This window comes from Rhinolophus hipposideros, assembly GCF_964194185.1.
Source record: "Rhinolophus hipposideros genome assembly, chromosome: 13".
In the NCBI taxonomy this organism is placed as follows: Eukaryota; Metazoa; Chordata; class Mammalia; order Chiroptera; family Rhinolophidae; genus Rhinolophus; species Rhinolophus hipposideros.
The window spans coordinates 62,511,548-62,530,828 of record NC_138059.1 but is presented as its reverse complement, the minus strand read 5'-3'; the positions used below and the strand labels follow the sequence as shown (position 1 = coordinate 62,530,828).

Below are 19,281 nucleotides of genomic sequence, written 5' to 3'. Positions count from 1 at the left end.
CACAAAGTTTTTATTAACGCAATTCACAATAATAATAAGCAAGTATAAATTTTGTAATCCTGATCTGATGAGAAGAATGGAATTGTTTTAGGGGGGATAACATTACTCTTTTTTTTTTTTTTGTAAGGATTTTATTGGGGAACAGTGTGTACTTCCAGGATTTTTTTCCAAGTCGTTTTCCTTTCAATCTTAGTTGTGCCGTTCAGCTTCAAGTTGCTGTCCTTTCAATCTTAGTTGTGGAGGGCACAGCTCAGCTCCAGGTCCAGTTGCCGTTGCTAATTGCAGGGGGCACAGCCCACCATCCTTTGCGGGAGTCGAACCGGCAACCTTGTGGTTGAGAGGACCTGCTCCAGCCAACTGAGCCATCCAGAAGCTCAGTGGCTGCTCAGCTCAAGGTGCCGTGTTCAATCTTAGTTGCAGGGGGCGGAGCCCACCATCCCTTGCGGGACTCAAGGAATTGAACCGGCAACCTTGTGGTTGGGAGCCCACCAACCCATGTGGGAATCGAACCGGCAGCCTTCGGAGTTAGGAACACGGAGCTCCAACCGCCTGAGTCACCGGGCTGGCCCCGCATTACTCTTCATTGGGCTTCAAAATTAGTGTTCTGTATCATCAAGTTGTAAATGTTCAGCTGTGAAAACTGTTCTTAAACTCATGGGCTATGCAAAAACGGGGTGGCCTGTCTTTGGCATGTGAGCCATAGTTGGTAACCCATGTTTTAGAATATAGGCATACTTCATTTTATTGTGTACATGAATGTTGCACTTTATAAAACTGAAGGCAAAGCCCTCCACCAGCAAAAAAAATTACAATTTGCTTTGTTGCGATAACTCGCGTTGTTGATGGTCTGGAAGTGAACCTGCAATATCTGAGGTATAAGGGACCTTCGCAGTAATCTAGTCATTAGTGAGGTGAGGATTGTTTCTCAGGTTATGTAGTGACAGGTGGTGTCAAAACACAGTGCTCTTTACCACGTTATACTGCCTCTGGTATTCTTAACTCGTGTATTATTTACTTAACCAGAAGACCCCATTCTCTGTAAATGGAAATTCACCTTGTACAAAAACTGCTACCTCCTCCCTCCCTTCCTCTGCCTCACATCTTTTTTTCTACCTTACCTGATTTTTAGCAATACTCCAGGTTCTTAAATAATAATGATTCAACATAATAATGAAGAATACTGTTTTGAATTTTTTATGAAGATTTGTGACAATAAATACACCATTGGTCCCTCATCTGTACTGTATTTTAAAAAGTGATTTAAATTGTTTTAATAACCTGTATTCGTGAACTATACAAGTTTAATAGCTATATGCAGGTCAGACATTGTGAATTTTTATTAAGTATTATAGTATTTTAAATACCTACAGATAATATTTTTACGTTTGTTCCCCTTCCACTCCTACTACCGGTAAAATGGAAAGAGGTTTGGTCCACAGAGAAATAGACTGAAATACCAAATATCAAGTACTTGGCACAGAGTAGATAATGAATAAATTGTGTATCTATGATTTGACAGAGTCACTTTATGAAGGACTTATTAGGTTGGGCAAAAGTAATAAAGTTTAAAAAGTTAAAAACATGCAAAAACTGCAATTACTTTTGCACCAACCTAATAACAGTCTGATATGTGGAAGGTGCTCAGTACGTGATAGTTTTTAATAATTATTAAACTTAGAGCCAACTTGTTTATACCCAAATTTAACACATTTCTCTCAATATTCAGAGATCAGTTTGAACAGTGTTTGCTTTATAGACCTTATAATATGGAGATAGATAAATAAATAATATAGCACCATCTGAATTAGCAGAGAAACATTACATTCAGTGGAGATCTTGTGACACTTATGTAGTATAATGGTTAAAAAGCCAGGATCTGGAGTTAGATTACCTAGTTTTGAAACCTGATTAGCCATACACCCAAGTCATGCAGCCCTTGGGCAAGTTATTTAACCTCTGGGCCTCAATCTCCTAATCTTTAAAAGGAAGATATGATAGTACATTGTACATGTACTAACACAGTTAAGCCTCATAGGGTTGTTACGAGGCTTAACTGTGTTAGTACATGTAGACTGTAATAGTGCTTGGCCATGCTAAGTTCTCAACTACTGCCTGCAAAAATATTAAAAATATTAATTATTTATATTGCATTTGAATACTTTTCTTCCATATTTCAAACAGATTCCCCAATTTATCAAATAAATTTAAGACTCTTCCATTATAGATAGGATTGATCTAATTTACCTCATCTCATAAACATTGAAGGGAAAATTTCCCATTAAATTATACAGGTGTATTTTACACTGTCTTGTATAGTCATAAGTAGGACAATTGGGTAAATATTAGTTATATACGTGGTCAGGAAGTTATAGTTTTGGTCTAATCAAATCCTTGAAATAGTTACAAAAATGGTGCATTGAGGGTTTTTTTCCTCACCCAACATGTGCCTTATGTTTTGTGACTTGAATACAGCATACCTAATATTCTGTTCTTAATATTAATGCTTCTTGTTAATGTAAATAGTTGACCAAAAAAAACTACTTTGAGAAAAGGAAATGATTTGGGAATTAGTAAGCTGCAATTGTACTTGTTCTTATTGTTAATATATAATTGTCTAGTTTTATAAAATTGTATTATTTGTGTACATTAATTCATTCAGCTGCAACAGAATGTTAGTAACTAATTGTTTTTTGAATTTGCATGTTTCCCAATTTGTTATAGAAATTACATACAAATTCATTTACGAAACCTGTAACCAAATTACTTAATCTTTCTCTTGTCAAGTTGTCTAATATATGCTTTTTTTCCCCCCAGAGGAAATAAAAGCAGAAACTGAAAAACAGAGGTTAGTGGGGTTTCTTTTCTTTAGTAAAAATAATTTTGAAACTTGTCACTCTTGGCCAAGATAATATAGTCATCTATCTATATTTTAGCGTGGCAGATTTTTTGCATGTGATCTTGGTAATAAAATCATTTTAAAAAATGGTATTTAAGAAATTGTAAACCTACTTATAAATACAAAATGACCTCATAAATAAGTATATAAGGGATACAAAAAATTCATAAATAAATAAGGGAATTTCTGAAATACCATAACATGCTTTAAAGTGTTTGCTTAGATTTTGATTCATATTTAGAAAGATTAATAAGTAGTAATCTAAATTATTTTATATAAAATAATTTAATTTCTTTTATTTTTCTTGCATTTAGTCACACTAGCTTTTGACTTACAGCAAATCACTTAACTTCTCATGAAATAAGGGAGGATGAAGATTGGTTTAGCAAGGTTCTTTTTAGAACTGAAATTCTGCCTTTTTATGAGTTTATCATCAGTATGATAAATGTGGTACTTTAATCAGACTCTTCTTTTTCATTTAGTCCTCCTCATGGAGAAGCGAAAGCTGGATCAAGCACCCTTCCACCAGTGAAATCAAAGACAAATTTTATTGAAGCGGACAAGTACTTCTTACCCTTTGAATTGGCATGCCAATCCAAATGTCCCCGCATAGTTAGTACATCTCTAGATTGTTTACAGGTATGTATAACATGGTATTAACTAAATACCGTCTAATTTGAATGTTTCTGAACATTACTCACAATTAATGATTCAGACGTTTTCCGTGAAACTCTTTAATACTCTTTTTGATAAGAAATCAAATGGTTGCTTATATTAAACAGACAGTAATACTTGCAAAAAAATTAGTTTAAGGGTAATAAAAATCATTAGTTAGCTTAGTGAATCACAAAATCTTTACTAAGTTTATCAATAATGAAAGTATTGATTTTTTTTCTTTTTCCATCAGTGAAATGCAAAAACCACAATAACTTTTAATCTGCTGCTGACTTTACATACATCGTTATTTGCAAATGATTTTATTAAATGGCTGCTATTTTATATAAATTAACATACTTTATACAGTATTATTTACAGCTTAATATTTATATTCACTGTTGGACAATAGTTCTGACCTTCACTTACTTATGTTAGGAAAATTCCTTAAGTTGTTCTTACACATGCACATGGATCGTTCTACATATTTGTAAGGCAAACATCCAGATAAGAGAGGTCCTTCTCTTTTTAGGTGTTTTTACTGTTTGGGGATTATACCTATTTAACTAATAATTTAATGATTAAGAGAAGACTGTATCCTTATGATTTTTTTATTTTAATTATTTTTTTATGATTTGTTTTTAAGATAGGTTAAGGATAAGTTTGTTTGATTTGTGACCATGTTTTCCTTGAAAAATTAAATTATAATAAACTAAGGCCTTTTAGGGCTATACTGGTAATGATAAATGAACAAATCCATGAATTATTGCAGCCAATGTATGGAAATTGGGTTTTCTGCAAATACACAGATCTAATTGGGAAAGAGATTTTCGGTCATTAAATGAGGTGAGATAGCTTCCACAAAAGCAGTGTCACTCATGTTTAGAAGGAAAGCAGTAAGCTATTAGATGGAATAGTAAGCTATTCTGACTCATCAGAGACAAGTTCTAAGGCCTGGCTTTCTCAGTGTATTGCCTAATGGTTTTGTTGTAGTGATTCTGTTTTTGTGGTTATTAACAGTGTAAATAATTTCACATGTTTTTAGCCATTTAAGCTTTCTTCAGGAAAAGTTGGTAGAGCTTTGGCTTTAATTATACTTTAATGTAGTTATGTAAAAATGTTAATACATATTCAATTATATATTGTAATTTTGATGTATATTTAATTAGTATACATATGAGTTAGCTTAATTAGAATCTTTATTTTCTTTCTTCATTTCAGAAACTTATTGCTTATGGGCACTTGACTGGCAATGCTCCAGATAGTACCACCCCAGGCAAAAAATTAATTGATAGAATTATTGAAACAATCTGTGGCTGCTTCCAAGGTCCTCAAACAGACGAAGGAGTTCAGTTGCAAATAATAAAGGTAATGAATTATATAAAGTGAATTTACTTATAATCTACATTTCTTAAACCTTGATAATTGGAAAGGTCATTTCATGTCCTTCCCCGGTATAACAGAGGTGGCTCGGGTGCTTTTTAGACCCCATATCGAGGCATTTTGTTGTTGAGTGCCAAGAGTTCATTAGAAGAAGACTGTATTTCCAAGTCTCTTTTATTTTAAAGATCCTAAGTTAGGCTTGGGCCTCTAGAGTCTTCCAGAGTTTTTCAGTTTACTGTACGTGTTGTATCTTTAGAGCTTTAGGGTTCCATGTGAAGGCTCCGTGACCCCTCTAGTTTTTTCTGTACTTGGACCCCTTGTAGTCTGCCCTGTAGACCCAGGCTTCACCATGTGGACTACTTGTGCATAGCCTGGCCTGATTCCCTTCCACCTATTCACCTGCTGAACCCTGTCCTCGGTTTGTGCTGTGATGGTCCTGGATGATTAACTCCCTTAAAAAAAACACAGTTATGTTTTCAGTCTTGTTGTAAATATTAAATTCTTAATGTTACTGCTAATGGTAATGGCGCTGTGTTTATAGATCAGTATACTTTTCTTGTACTAATTGTACCTTTGAATGGTTTACATGGATAAAGTGTTGCTTCATGTGTGAATATAGCCCTTCTGAGCCTTTCAGTTTCATAGCTCACAAGTCATATAGTATCTTTATTCTAAAAACGCTGTCCAATCAGCTTGGCCTGTCGTTTGCATTTTTATGTCAGTCAGGTTTATCTAGCATCTACTCAGTGCTGGCTCTGCATAGCATTGTACAACATACAAGGACAAAAGAATGAGTTCTTGCTTTGGGAAATTGCAAGTAACCTAATGTGAGAAAATTCAGAAACTAAAGTTACTCACTTTATTTGAGGATTCACTTTAGGATTATTTTAAATGCTTTATTCTAAAACATTTATAAACATCTTTACCAATAACAACAATAACACATTTATTGAGTCCAGTCTATAAAAAAGATCTCAGAAAAATTTGGAAGTGAATAAGACACAGAATGTATCCTCCAAAGTGGGTGATTTAGTTCAACAGGTACGTCGTATGAAGCATTATCTGTGCTCTACTATGAGAGTTTTAATGTTTTGCATTTTATTTAATAAACTAATACTTAGTGAAACTTGGGTTGAAACAAATGAATGAATGGTTTTCTAGCTTCTGGGTTTGGGAGGATTATGTGGAAACCTGCCAGAATGAGGAAAACAAAATATTTTAACAGTTGATACATTCGAGGCAGGTAGGAATTTTGTTAGTGTATACTGAAAATTCTGTTAGTGTATACCTGAAAGTTGTAATGGTGTCTGAAAGTTTTTATTCTAATACAGAAATACTCATATTTTTGTGCTGAAACTGGATGGAGAAAATTGCTTTAACGTTTTTTTGTTTGTTTGTTTTAAGGCTTTACTTACTGCAGTAACATCTCAACACATAGAAATTCATGAAGGAACTGTACTGCAAGCTGTGAGAACATGTTACAATATCTATCTAGCAAGCAAAAATCTCATCAATCAGACAACAGCCAAAGCTACTCTTACTCAGATGCTAAATGTTATCTTTGCACGCATGGAAAACCAAGCTGTAAGTATTAAAAAAGAGATACTGTACGGAATACCATGGGCATCAAGTACAGAAAAGAATTACAGGAATTTATAATGAAATCTCTTGTGTCTATAGAGAGGAATATATTTCGTTTATAGTTCTACTTACTGGAGATATGTGGTGTTTTGCTTTGAGGTTTATTGACTTGTTTGACTTTGGATAAAAATATTTTTAGTTCACAAAATAGAATTTGAACAATATTGATTGCCATCATCCTCATGGAAATTTTTATGAATTGATACTTTTATTGCACTCAAGCTTAGATGAGTATAATGGAGATATAAAACTACCTAATTTGATCTATTCCAGTATATATTCATTGAGTCTTTAAAAAATTACAAAATATATACCTGTATATATTTGGGGGTAAGAGATCAGCTAGAGAATCATTTTTTTAAAATTGTCTAGGTCTTCATAATTAAAAACCAACTTCTTTTTATTTTGAACTGATTTTAAACTTACAGAAAAGTTGCAAGAATATTACAGAGAGATCCCTTTCACCCTGTTTTCCTTCATGCCAGCATCTTACATAATCTTTTTACAATGATCTGAAGCAGGCGTTAACATGGTTATGATACCATTAAGTCAATTACAAACCTTACTTGAATTTTACCAATTTTCCAGCTAATGTCTCTTTCTCTGTGTGAGCATCTGATCCAGGATCCCATTTTGCACTTAATATTCATTTAGTTGTTGTGTCTTAGTCTTCTCCAGTTTTTGACAATTTCTCAGTTCTGATGAGTTCTTTTGTCGAATGTCCCTCTCTGTTGGCGTTGTCTGATGTTTTCTCATGATTAAGGAGGTGGTCCATTTCGGGCTAGGATACCTCTTGACACAGTGCTGTGTCCTTTTCAGTGTATCATGCCCGGAACATACCATGTTGGTATGGCTTATTACTGATGGTATGTCTTATTACTGATGGTGATGTTAAACTGGAATACTTAGTTAAGGTGGTATCTGCCAGGTTCTTCCATTGTCAGGTTGCTAGTTATTCTCTTGCAGTTAATAGATAATCTTGGGAGAGAGATTGTAAAACTATGTAGATATCCTGTTTACTTCTCATATTCCCCCAACCCTAATTTAACTGTCTGTGAGTGGATCTTGTTGGCAATAGTTATTTCTGGTGTTTCCCTAATGGTGATTGTGTTTCTCTCCTCTGTATTTATTAACCACATTTATTTTCCTTCTTTCCTAATTATTCAGACTTTTTATATCTGTATTCATAGCTATTTGTCTTATTCTGTTGGTTATAATCCAGTACTATCATTATTTTGTCCATGTTATTCCTGATTTGGCCTTGTGTCCTTTTGACAAGCTCCGATCCTTTTTGGAGCACCTGCTTACTTTGTGGAATCTCAAGATGTCGCAGGTTCATTTTGAATTTTCTCTGCTTCAGCCCTGGAGTCACCCACTTCAGCAGGGAGCCCTGGCTCCTTTGATTGGAGAATGGTGAGTTCATTGCCGCTGAGATGTTGCTGCTCCCTGCAGACAGAGCTCGGAAATACGTATACTCACCTCACCTCCCTACTCTCTACTCCCCACACACCTGTATGTGACTACTTTTATATATTAAAAACCATGTTTTCATACTTGTGATTCCAGCCCAATATTACAGGGTTCATTTCAGCCTTCTCCCTTTATTTGTAACTTCGCTCTCTAAATAGTGGGAAATATGGCTTTCATTTTCTATGATACATTATTTGTTCAGTTCTATTATACACACAAAATAGTTTTATAATTGCTAACCTATACCTCTGTGAGAGGCAAATTTGCTAAGTGGATTACAACATTTATATTTAGTTCTTTTGTCTTTAGCCTTATAATATCCACTACAAACACTGTTTCCCAAAGTTACTTAGGTTAGTTCTTCTTCACACTTTTCGATGAGATAATGTTATTGCTTTATAATACAGTTAAACTTATGTTTTACTGCCTGTTTCCCATTTCAGTACTCCTCACATTCTGGTTAGCTTTAATTGTGAATTTATTTTTTGAGTATGTCAAACATTATGATTTGAGAGTGAGAGCTACATAAAAGGTATACTCAGAAGTACCACTCCCTCCTCATTCCTACCACTTTATTCCCCCCCCCCACCCCTTGGATATAACTAATTGCTTTTCTTTCCAGTTTATCATTCTGCCTTTCTTTAGCACAAATGAGCAGATATAGGTATGGTTTCATGTATCACCTTTCTTACACAAAAGGTAGCATACTGTATTAGTTATCACTGCATAACAGACTACCCCAGCTGGCTGCTTGTGTCTTGAATTCACATGAGGTTGCAGTTGGCTGAGTGGATCACAGTGTCAGCTGGGCTAGAGTTATTTAGAGGCTTTACTGGGCTACAGAATAGCTTCCAGGCTCACTCATTTGGCTGTTGGTGAAACGCCTCCATTCTTCACTATCTGTTGGCCAGTAAGGCCCGAGTTTCCCACCATGTGGGTCTCGTAGGGCTGTTTACAACATGGCAGCTGACTCCTGTCAGGGCAGATATCAGAGAGCAACAAGACAGAAGCTGCAGTGTCTACCTTATGATGGGAAGTGGTGACCCAGACCTTCCTTGGTACAGTGTGGCAGGGGACTGTACACGGAAGTAAAAATTAAGAGGTAGAGATCATTGGTGGCTATCTGGAAGGCTGACTGCCACACGTACTCTGGATAGTCTTTTGTACTTTGCTTTTTCACTTAGCAGTGTACCTTGCCAGGTATTCCATGTCAGTTCTTAGAGCTCTTCCTCATTCTTTTTTACAGATGCATGGTACTTACTCTAGGATGTACTGTAGTCTCTATTCAGTCACTGTCCTATGTTTAACATTGAATTATGTCTGCCATTTTGCATCCACAAATAATAGTTCTGCTTTTTTAAAGAAGTGAATGAATGGGGGAGATGAACCTTAAACAGATTATCACACAAATAAATACATAATTGTGGTAAAGGCTGTGAACACATTTCATGCCATGAAGGATAGTTGTACACTATGGATAATTATAGAAAAGTAGGAAAGGGGGAGAGAGAAAATAAAAGGGGGGTTGTGCAGACTGATTTAACTTCCACATTTGCTAAAATTCTAAGCTAGAAGTCTAATTCATTTACCTATAGTACTGATAGCCTTTCTCTGCCCTCCCCCCCCAGTAAAACTATAAAATGTTCAGTTCTAAGATTATTTCGAAGGAGAAAATGCTAATTTTTTCTCTAGAATGTGGTTCTCAACTGGAGTAGGGTTTTGTCCCTGAAGCCACATTTGAGACACTTTGGATTGTCATGTCTGGGGTGTGCTGGCATAGACTGGCTAGAGCATAGGGGTCTTGCTAAATACTACAGTACATGGGACAGCACCCCCCCACACACACACAATGTATTTCCCAAGTCAGAATGTCAGAGTACCGGTGTTGATAAACCCGACTCTAGAAAGTATGGAAATGTATAGAAAATGTTTAAATGGATTTTTTTTCATAGAGTAACATTTCTATTTTAAGAATATTTCTAGAGTTTCTACAACTCTGGAATACGTAGAAAAAGCTAGAATTCGACACCTTGCTTGTATGTGATGCCAAAGCATGAGCTTCCCCCACTAACCCATGGTGCAGATGGCTGAAGTTAGGCTGTGGGTGGGATTGGATTACAAGTCATAGGTTCCCTGCTGTTAATTTGGAAATTGACTTCCTCATGAATGAGCTAAAGTATGGGTCTGAGAAGTTTGTTCTGGTTCTAGCTTTACAACTAGTCATGCCAGTCAGTTTCCTTTTCTGTAAAGTAAGGGATTTAGACCATGTAGACTATTATAAGGTTCTTTGTACGTTTCGGGCGTTAAAGTCTTTGAAGTCAAGTTTATTTATAAATTTATATAATTAGTTTGGTATTTCCACTTACCTTGGACTTTTACTAGGGAATATGAAATGTTTGTATTTGACACCGTAAAATATTTGTGAGAATCATTCTTATTAGGTCATGAGTACCAAAAGAGATGTGTCTAAAAGCAGTAAATTACTAAAAAATGAACCCCTGTGATCCTGATTTTTACTGTTCTTAGCATCTTATAAGTGATCCAGTTTTACAGGTGGTGTTATATACATAATAATGAGTGGTCTCCTAAAGTAAAACTAATGTTTGTAGATAGTTTTTTTGTTTTTATTAGGTGACTGGGCAGAGAGACATTTAAGTACTTATTGGAATTGTATGTATTAAATGTAATTTTATTAATTAAAAGACGTTTGACAAGGTGACATGAGAACATAGTATAGATGGGTATACACAAAAAAGTTTCCTTCCTAACCCTCAACCCCTATAGGTAACCGTTACTACTGGTTTCTTACGTATCTTTCTAGACTTTGTTTCTGTATCTATAAGTAAAATGTGTGTGTGTGTGTATTTTATTCCCCCGTTGACTTTTCCTTCTCCCTTAGTGAAACTTACTTGATTTCTAGGTAAATCCACTATCAGCAACAATCCAGTTATTATTCTGAGGCTATTAAAAAGTACTTGTTTTTAAATTTTGTCTTGTGTGGATAATACATTTATGTCATTCAAACTCCAGAAATGCATAGTGAATGGAGGCTGTATAGTGCAAGACTTCCAGCTCTGGTCTGTGTACCAGTTTCCATTTCCCTAAGAAGTAACCAGTGTTAAATTGTTTCGGTGTGTGTTGTTGTATTTTATGTTCTTTGTTTCTGATGGACTAAAGTTTGTAAGCCTAGAGACAAAGTAGCACTTTATATAATGCACTTACACTTTAGTGTAACATTATCCCTTCAAATTTTAAATACTTATTTTACGAATACTGGAAATTGTTCTATTTCTTTCCAGTTGCAGGAAGCCAAACACATGGAGAAAGAAAGGCAGCGGCACCAGCAGCACCTGCTGCAGTCTCCCGTCAGCCACCACGAGCCCGAGTCGCCTCACCTTAGATACCTGCCACCTCAGACTGTTGATCACTTACCCCAAGACCACGAAGGAGACCTTGATCCTCATACAAATGATGTGGATAAAAGCCTTCAGGACGACACTGAACCTGAAAACGGATCTGATATTTCCAGTGCAGAAAATGAACAGACTGAAGCTGATCAGGCAACTGCAGCCGAAAGTAATCTTTTTTTGTGAAGGGGTTGTGGGGGTGGGGATTTTAAGGAAGAGTGTCGGAATGCATTTTGGGTGAAGACATGTGGAAAGAGTAATGTGACTTAATGGCTGTTAGACACAGTGTGGTAATTGTGGACTTTCTCTGTTCTAGGTGGTAAAGTTAATTTCACTTCAACCCACAAGACATCTGTTAGAGACACTATGCATTCATTAGAATCTCAGCAGTATGCTATATAGACTTGTTCTGGAGGAGATACGTGTTACTAAAGAGGGTGATGAATGTCTGTTAGCATGTTAAATAGGAACTTCAGTTTTCTTAAAATTAGTTTCACAATAAAGAAAACCTGTTTGTTTAGTTTTCCAGAATGTGACTGAAAATTTTAGGAAATCATATTATTCAGAAAATATTATGGTCAGACAAGGACTGAAATTAAATGTAAATAGAAATCTTTTAAGTAACCACCTAACATATAAAAATAATTATTTTTGTATTGAGATGTTCTCTGACAGTCTTTTTTCTAAGTAAATTTATTTTTAAGAAAAGGTTACAAGATTATAAAAAATAAATTACATTGGTTTATTTTACAAATTTGTTTCCCTAAAAATAGTCACGTGAAGTCATTTTCGCCCCAGACATTCTCAGGTTTAGCTGTTCTGTAAAACTGGTTGTTCCCTTTGTTCCTGCTTAGGTTGGTGTCAGAAAATGATGGAAATTCTGTTGCCTGTGCAGTGTGGTTGTGTAAAACGGGCATGGGTAGGACTCAGTTACATTATTTCATCTGAATTCTGTGTTTTTACTTCACTTTGAAGAAACACATATATTTTCAGCTTTTGATTTTTTTTAACCACATCTTTTCTGTGACCTAATAGTGGCATGAACGGCAGCTGTGGCATGAATAGATGTTTTTTACTATGTTCACTAGTACTTTACTATTTATTTTAAAAGGGATAATGTTGATAAACCAAGCATTCACAGGACTCAAGCTAATATGAATCTATACTGCTTATACAATTTCCATTTCTCTAGCCTGCCCTTGCCAACATTTCCCTTATTTTCACTGTGAGTTTATAAAGGGACTGATCGGAAGGGCTAATCTCTAATAAAGCTGGAACGTTATTTATTCCTTCATTGCTTCATCCATGCATTCAGCAAACATTGGTTTCGCATACTCTGTCCTAGGCACTGTGCTAGGACTCAGGATTAGAAAGCTGATGGAGGTACAGCCGTTGCTCTATAAATGTATAAATGAGGATGCATAATGAGGTATAATGTGATAAATTATCCTGAAAGTGGCATGTACAATGTAATTCTGAGGAGAATTAGGGAAAACCTTTTCTCCTCAGGGAATTAGGGAATTAGGGAAAACCTTTCTAGAGAAAGTGATGGTGTTTTTGCTGAATGTTCTTAGATAGGGGTAGGTATTGGCTAGGTAGAACATTTAAGAAATTTTCGACAGAAGAAACATGAGTTGACACCCAAGGAATGAAAGCATCTACTGTATTGTGTATGAGGTACCACTGTAGGTACCTTACAGGACACAGAATTATAAATAACACATCATTTGCGGTGGCATAGTAATGATGATTTTGGCTTTAAGGGTGTCTTTCTCCCAACAGCTGATATAAATGAAATTTTTACCTGAAAACCATGGTTAAGAGTACACGATCTGGAGTTAGATTCTTTCCTTTGAAGTCATATCTCTGTCACTTACTAGCTGTGTGACTTTGGACACAATAATTCTCTAATCATTTCCTATGTGAAATAAATGAATTAATCTATTTATGTCAGATGATTTATATGAGAACTGAACTCTTGATTCACCAGTCATTTCGTGCACATTTTTAGTTGTGTTAAAACCCTAATTTTCAGACTAGCTAATTTTAACCAACTAAAGCACAGAAATACAAAGCTTAAGAATTGTGGAAATATTATCTGTCAAGACATATGTTTTTACTCCGCAGAAGACTCTAAATGCTATTTGATTTTTTTTTTTTTTTTAAATAAAGTAGGGTTACTGATTTGATGTGCTTACTTACCAAGTTTCCCCTGTGGCATTCACTCAGTATTATGTGGAATGCAGCAATAAGTAGATTGGGATTAATGAACAGAAGGGAGGACAGGCTTCGGGAAGCCAGGATTATAAATCCTGATCCTTCATAGTGGGTGGCGTGGGGTAGGGATGGGTTAAGGGTGGGGTAGGGGTGTAGATAGCAGCACGATTGGCTGATACGCAGTCTCATGCCTTTTGGTGTAGGCAGTGGTTCTCAGAACAGGGTCCCAGCTCCCAAAGCATCTGAAAGTACTAATTGAAACTTCCTGATATACTTTCAGCATTTCAAAAAACCCAGTGGAAATCTTATTTTTATCTACAGTAGTCTATACAAGCTAACTGGAATGCCAAGTTTTAACAGTTTCTTTTATGCTGTTCAGAGTTCTGATTGGCGGTTATGTCTGTTTTCATGTTAAACTGGAGAATGAGTTCTTTCTCATTTTATGTTGGATATGTAGGTTCTATTGGGGAACAAATAGGAAGGACTGGAGGCCACTGGTGGGGGCCCAGGTGGCCCCCTCGCTGCTTCTTCAAGGACCTCACTATATGAGAGCACAGTGATGAGCCTAATTAATCAAAATAAGCTTTAGTTACTTTTAATACATTATTTTGTGTGAGACATGTTAGAAATGTTTCATTCAAAATACTTTTAAAAGTTTTGGTTCTCGAAGGAATAATCTAGAAATTTCACTTAAGTTGTGTAATTTAATAGTTTATCAAATGAATTATTGTTGAAATTGACTTGAATTTATAACATATTTCAAATTTGGTTTGGTTATAAATTTTGAAGGTTTAACATGTAATTACTTATAGTATATCCTTTAGTTGAATTTTTGCCTTTTATTCATTTTTAAGATAGTTTTTATTATGAATGTTTAGTAAGAGTTTCCAAAATAAAATACTGTGTTCTTGAATTTTTTTCTTTTTAAAGCATTATCTAAAAATGATATATTATATGATGGAGAACATCATGACTGTGAGGAAAAGCCGCAAGACATCGTACAGAGCATTGTAGAAGGAATGGTGGACATCATTGTTGGAGGTAGTTTATTTCACTCGACATTGGTATATTCTTCCTGACGGTATTTCATATGACTGTGGAGACTATTTTTATAATGTGTGGGTTAAAAAGGGCAAAAATACAAGCTCTTTCTCAAATTAGTGAGTGTGTGTAGAAAATATATTTAAATATCTTCAATTGTAGTAGAGTACTCCTTTTCCCCCCTGCTTCAGTTACAGTCTTATATAAAATCCACTATTCGCTACCCAATTGAAAAATGCCGTTAAATTTTTTTATCTTGTGTTTGGTGGTAGAGGGGCAGGAGTATATTCTCATCCTCCTAAATGTGCTAAACTTTATAAATTAGAAAATGTTTCAGTTGATTTGGTTTTGAGTATTTCATATATTTGCTGGAAAAAATCATGATTTCTTACGCCTTCATTATCGTGACCAAGTCGTAAGTGATAATAGAACCAATTCCTATCTTATGAATTGTATTATAAAAATGTCTTAAAGTTTGTTAGGAATTTCACTCACATTTTTCTAAATAGTATTATTATAGATAGTGTTAGATTTGAGACCAGTCCGCTGAAGCTTATTTAATTGATGGTATCTTGCACAGGACTAAGCATATACTATCTTGCCACATATACGTGTAGAAGTATAATTGAATGATAGGTTCATATCATATTTTCTAGGAATTCCTCCAAGATTTTGGTCCATTGATCATATCCTCCTTAGTTTTCCAGTGTTACTAAAGATTTTGTCTCTTGTTTATATTTTTCCTACTTATTTCAGTGTGATTTGTCAAAGAAGGTAAATTAGTGGGCTCAATTCATCACTTTGAAAACAGAAGTCTTCATTCATGGTTAGGGGACAATTAGAGGAGAAAAAGTACTGAGTAATAATATCTGTTACCGTGTTTCCCCCCAAAATAAAACCTAGCTGGACCATCAGCTCTAATGCGTCTTTTGGAGCAAAAATTATTATAAGACCCGGGCTTATATTGTATTTACATTTATATTTATATTATATTATATCATATCATATTATGTCTGGTCTTATAGTAAAATAAGACCGGGTCTTATATTAATTTTTACTCCAAAAGATGCATTAGAGCTGATGGTCTGACTAGGTCTTATTTTCGGGGAAACACGGTAAGTACTTCTCTGTGTATCCCAAATGATTTTATGTGCATTACTTGCATTTATCCCTCCCGAAATGTTGGGATGTTTAAGTACTGATACTATTCCTTTTTTTCACAAATGAGAAAATTCGGGCGCTGAGAGATTAAGTTGTAGGATCTCTCCTACAACGTAAAATGAAGATTTCAAATCAAGAATGCCTGGGCTTCAGAGCCTGAAAATAAAATCAGAATGTTTTCATTTCCTTTGAGAAATTTCCTAAGAAGCGAAGAAGGAAAGTATTATTGATTATTCCTTTCAGTAATTTGACAGAAAGAGGGAGAAAAATGAACTAGGAATGTATTATTGATTATTCCTTTCAGTAATTTGACAGAAAGAGGGAGGAAAATGAACTGTAGCTGAGGTGTGGCAAGAGTTGAAGGAAGATTTTTTTTTTTAAGTGTGAAAAGTTTTGAATATGTTTGTTGAGTAATGGGGAAAATCCAGTCATGTAATGGGGAAGATCCAGACATGTGCTTGCAATTGAAAACATCCTATTACAAGAAAAGACTCAGCGAGAAGGATACTACTGAAGGCAAGAAGACATGGATTTGAGGGTGAATTAATGGTTCAACTTAGAAATGAAGAAATGTTTTTTCCCTAAAATGAGAGGGAAGAAAAAGGTTATAGTTGATATCAAGCTACTTTCCAGAGTGAGGAAGCCTACCTCTTAGCTAAGTAGAAGGTGAAAGTTGATTTTTAAGGGAAGGTGGAGGAGGGACTATGGAGGAAATGTACTTGGACGCAGAGAAAATGGTTTGGAATAAGTGCTTTGGGGAATGTTTATCAGTTTGCAATAATCATCATTAAATTTTTTCTGACTTCTTCCAAGGAATTATTTGTATATATAGGCATTCTTTATATATGTAAGACATATACATACGCATATATGTATATGGCATGTCAAAAATTAGCATATTAAAGCTTCAGAAGGTTCACTGGGGAAGCAAGTATTTTGTGTAATACGAAGTTACTCAAATATGTTTTATCAGTGAATATTTTTTGCACATACCACTTGTTAATTGCAAAACATACTTTGGAATTAACCCAGTTTAATCTGTCCAGGGTATTCTCATTTGGACACCAAAAGCACTTTCAGAGTAGGGACACCAGATACAATCCTTTCATTACTTTAATCAATCTGATTGGGTACATGTTATCAGTTATCAACAAAATTAATAATAGCTACCACGTATTGAGAACCAGTTGTGTTCTTTGTGTAGTGTATGTGATTCCTCATAGACTCTATCTTTGTTGCTGATGATGAAACTGAGGCAAAGAAAGATGAAATAACTTACCCAGTTAAATAAGTAGTGGAGACATGATTGAAACACACATCTTTCATATTCTAAAATCTGTGCTCCTTATAGTACAGTATATTTCCCTCATACTAGCTTATAGTTTTCTTTTAATTGGTAGGTTGAAAGGAGCAGTTTCCTGCTAGATATCTACTGAGTTATGTTCACAGACATGTATGTGTTTTCTTGTTTAAAGTTACATACATTGCACCTTAGAGCAGTTCTGAAACTTGGTATTATTTTCATTATCTATGTTCTACCAAAAGTTACTTATTTCTGTTTATATTAATTACAAGTATAATGACCTAGAGCGACATACTGAAAAATATTAGGAGTATAGGCCATTATTTCCATAGTTGTGTTCCAAAGAACATATAAGAGGTATTAATGGTATTCTAAAAAAGGGAGAGAACTCATGGTAAAATAAATCTGAAAATACTGCCCAATATATCCCCTTTGGAAAGCTCAATGCATATAGCAAATAAAAGGCTCAAATAAAGAAACCTATTTCACAGCATTTCCCTCTTATTTGATAATGGAATATTTTTTCGAGGAATTTCTATTGCCATCTTAAGGCATTAGCATTCATTAGAACCCAGTTTAGTAAATGCTAATATAGACTAAAATTAAGCTTCTGTTTTGGCACATGCTGGTTAGCCTTTCATCAGCTGAATGTTTCATTGCGAGAGCTACTTAAGGATCATATTTGGGTGTATTCCAAATGCATATTTACTTACTCGTAAGTATGTTAACCTTTAAATGGTGCCAACACATATTACTTCACGTTGCTTTTCTGCCACTGTTCCATTTTAAATACTCCATGCCTTTTCAGTGTATTTCAGTTAAGTCAGATATATTTGCATGTTTTTTTATTACCGTTTTAGATATGGGAGAAAGAACTACTATAAATGCAAGTACAGATGGCAACAGTGGAACTATAGAGGATGGTAGCGACAGTGAAAATATTCAAGCAAATGGAATTCCAGGAACACCAATTTCTGTTGCATATACACCGTCCTTACCTGACGATAGATTGTCTGTCTCTTCCAATGATACTCAGGTATAAATGGGGGTGGGAAAATGCTGTTAATCTTCCAGATTTATACCAACACCTTGTGATGAATATATCCAGTTGATAATACTGGCTGATTTCAGTTTGGGGAAATAAAATTCTTGGGTTTTTTTTCCTCATTGATATAAATCAAAGCAGTTTATTTCCTTAATAAATTGATAGATAAATTTCCAATTCTACAGTTTTTTATCTGTATTCATATCTTCCCTACACCCTCCCCATTGAAATTAAATTTAAAAAGAAAATTCTTACCTCATATTCATAGGATAATTCTGGTATCATGGGATGAGAAAAAACTTATTCATCTTACCTTTTGTTCAGGGCTACAATGAAATCCATATTGTGGTAGCAATGGGCCCTCCTCATCTTTCCTGTCCTACATTTTGTGGGTTTTTATCCTTTTTAGATAAGGGATTTGTACCCTAAATTATTGCCCCATACATAGCGGTAAGTTTTCGTGGCCTTGTTGACTTTCATCAATTAATACTTTTAAACATTGTTTTGGTAGTCTCCATTGTCTTGTGTCTGTCAGCACAGAGTGGATAAAAAGTAAAACAGGACAAAGACATGAAATAGCCAGTGACAGGAAGTGGAAAGCGTAGTTTAGGCTGTGGATCAGGTATCTTGTCAGGGCATGATCTACTTTTTGTTAGTAGTAAATGTGAATTGGGTACATTTTAAGAGTTTGTTTGGTGGCAAAAAGGGAATATTTTAAAGTAATGCATTTTTAAGGTATTAATTGTTGGGGATGGGGGTGGGATGTCAAATTAAAGAAAAACAATGTGGCAAATTCCTCATCTGGTTTCCCTTCCAATACAACCCCACCTGTTACTGAATTGAATAAAATATGTAAAGGCTGAAATAATGTTAAACTGGCAAATATCTTAATTACGTGGTATTGTTAACTTGTTTAGGAATCTGGAAATTCTTCAGGACCTTCACCTGGTGCTAAGTTTTCCCACATTTTACAAAAGGATGCCTTTCTAGTATTCAGGTCATTGTGTAAACTGTCAATGAAACCACTGTCAGATGGACCGCCAGATCCAAAGTAAGTCATTAA

The 19,281-nt window shown here is 35.1% G+C and overlaps 1 protein-coding gene across 3 annotated transcripts in view; it reads left to right on the top strand.

The window, feature by feature from the left end:
• The window catches only part of ARFGEF1 (ARF guanine nucleotide exchange factor 1), a 103,946-nt gene that overhangs the window by 31,233 nt on the left and 53,432 nt on the right, over nucleotides 1-19,281 (top strand). For all 3 annotated transcript variants that reach the window (XR_013994696.1, XM_081069782.1, XM_081069781.1), the window contains exons 2-9: nucleotides 2,815-2,845; nucleotides 3,379-3,535; nucleotides 4,772-4,918; nucleotides 6,338-6,517; nucleotides 11,344-11,620; nucleotides 14,599-14,709; nucleotides 18,034-18,209; nucleotides 19,136-19,269. Coding sequence is in view for 2 of the 3 variants with exons in the window: in XM_081069782.1 (XP_080925908.1) it covers nucleotides 2,815-2,845; nucleotides 3,379-3,535; nucleotides 4,772-4,918; nucleotides 6,338-6,517; nucleotides 11,344-11,620; nucleotides 14,599-14,709; nucleotides 18,034-18,209; nucleotides 19,136-19,269 (1,213 nt within the window). In the remaining variant the exon portion in view is untranslated. The remainder of the gene's footprint in view (nucleotides 1-2,814; nucleotides 2,846-3,378; nucleotides 3,536-4,771; nucleotides 4,919-6,337; nucleotides 6,518-11,343; nucleotides 11,621-14,598; nucleotides 14,710-18,033; nucleotides 18,210-19,135; nucleotides 19,270-19,281) is intronic.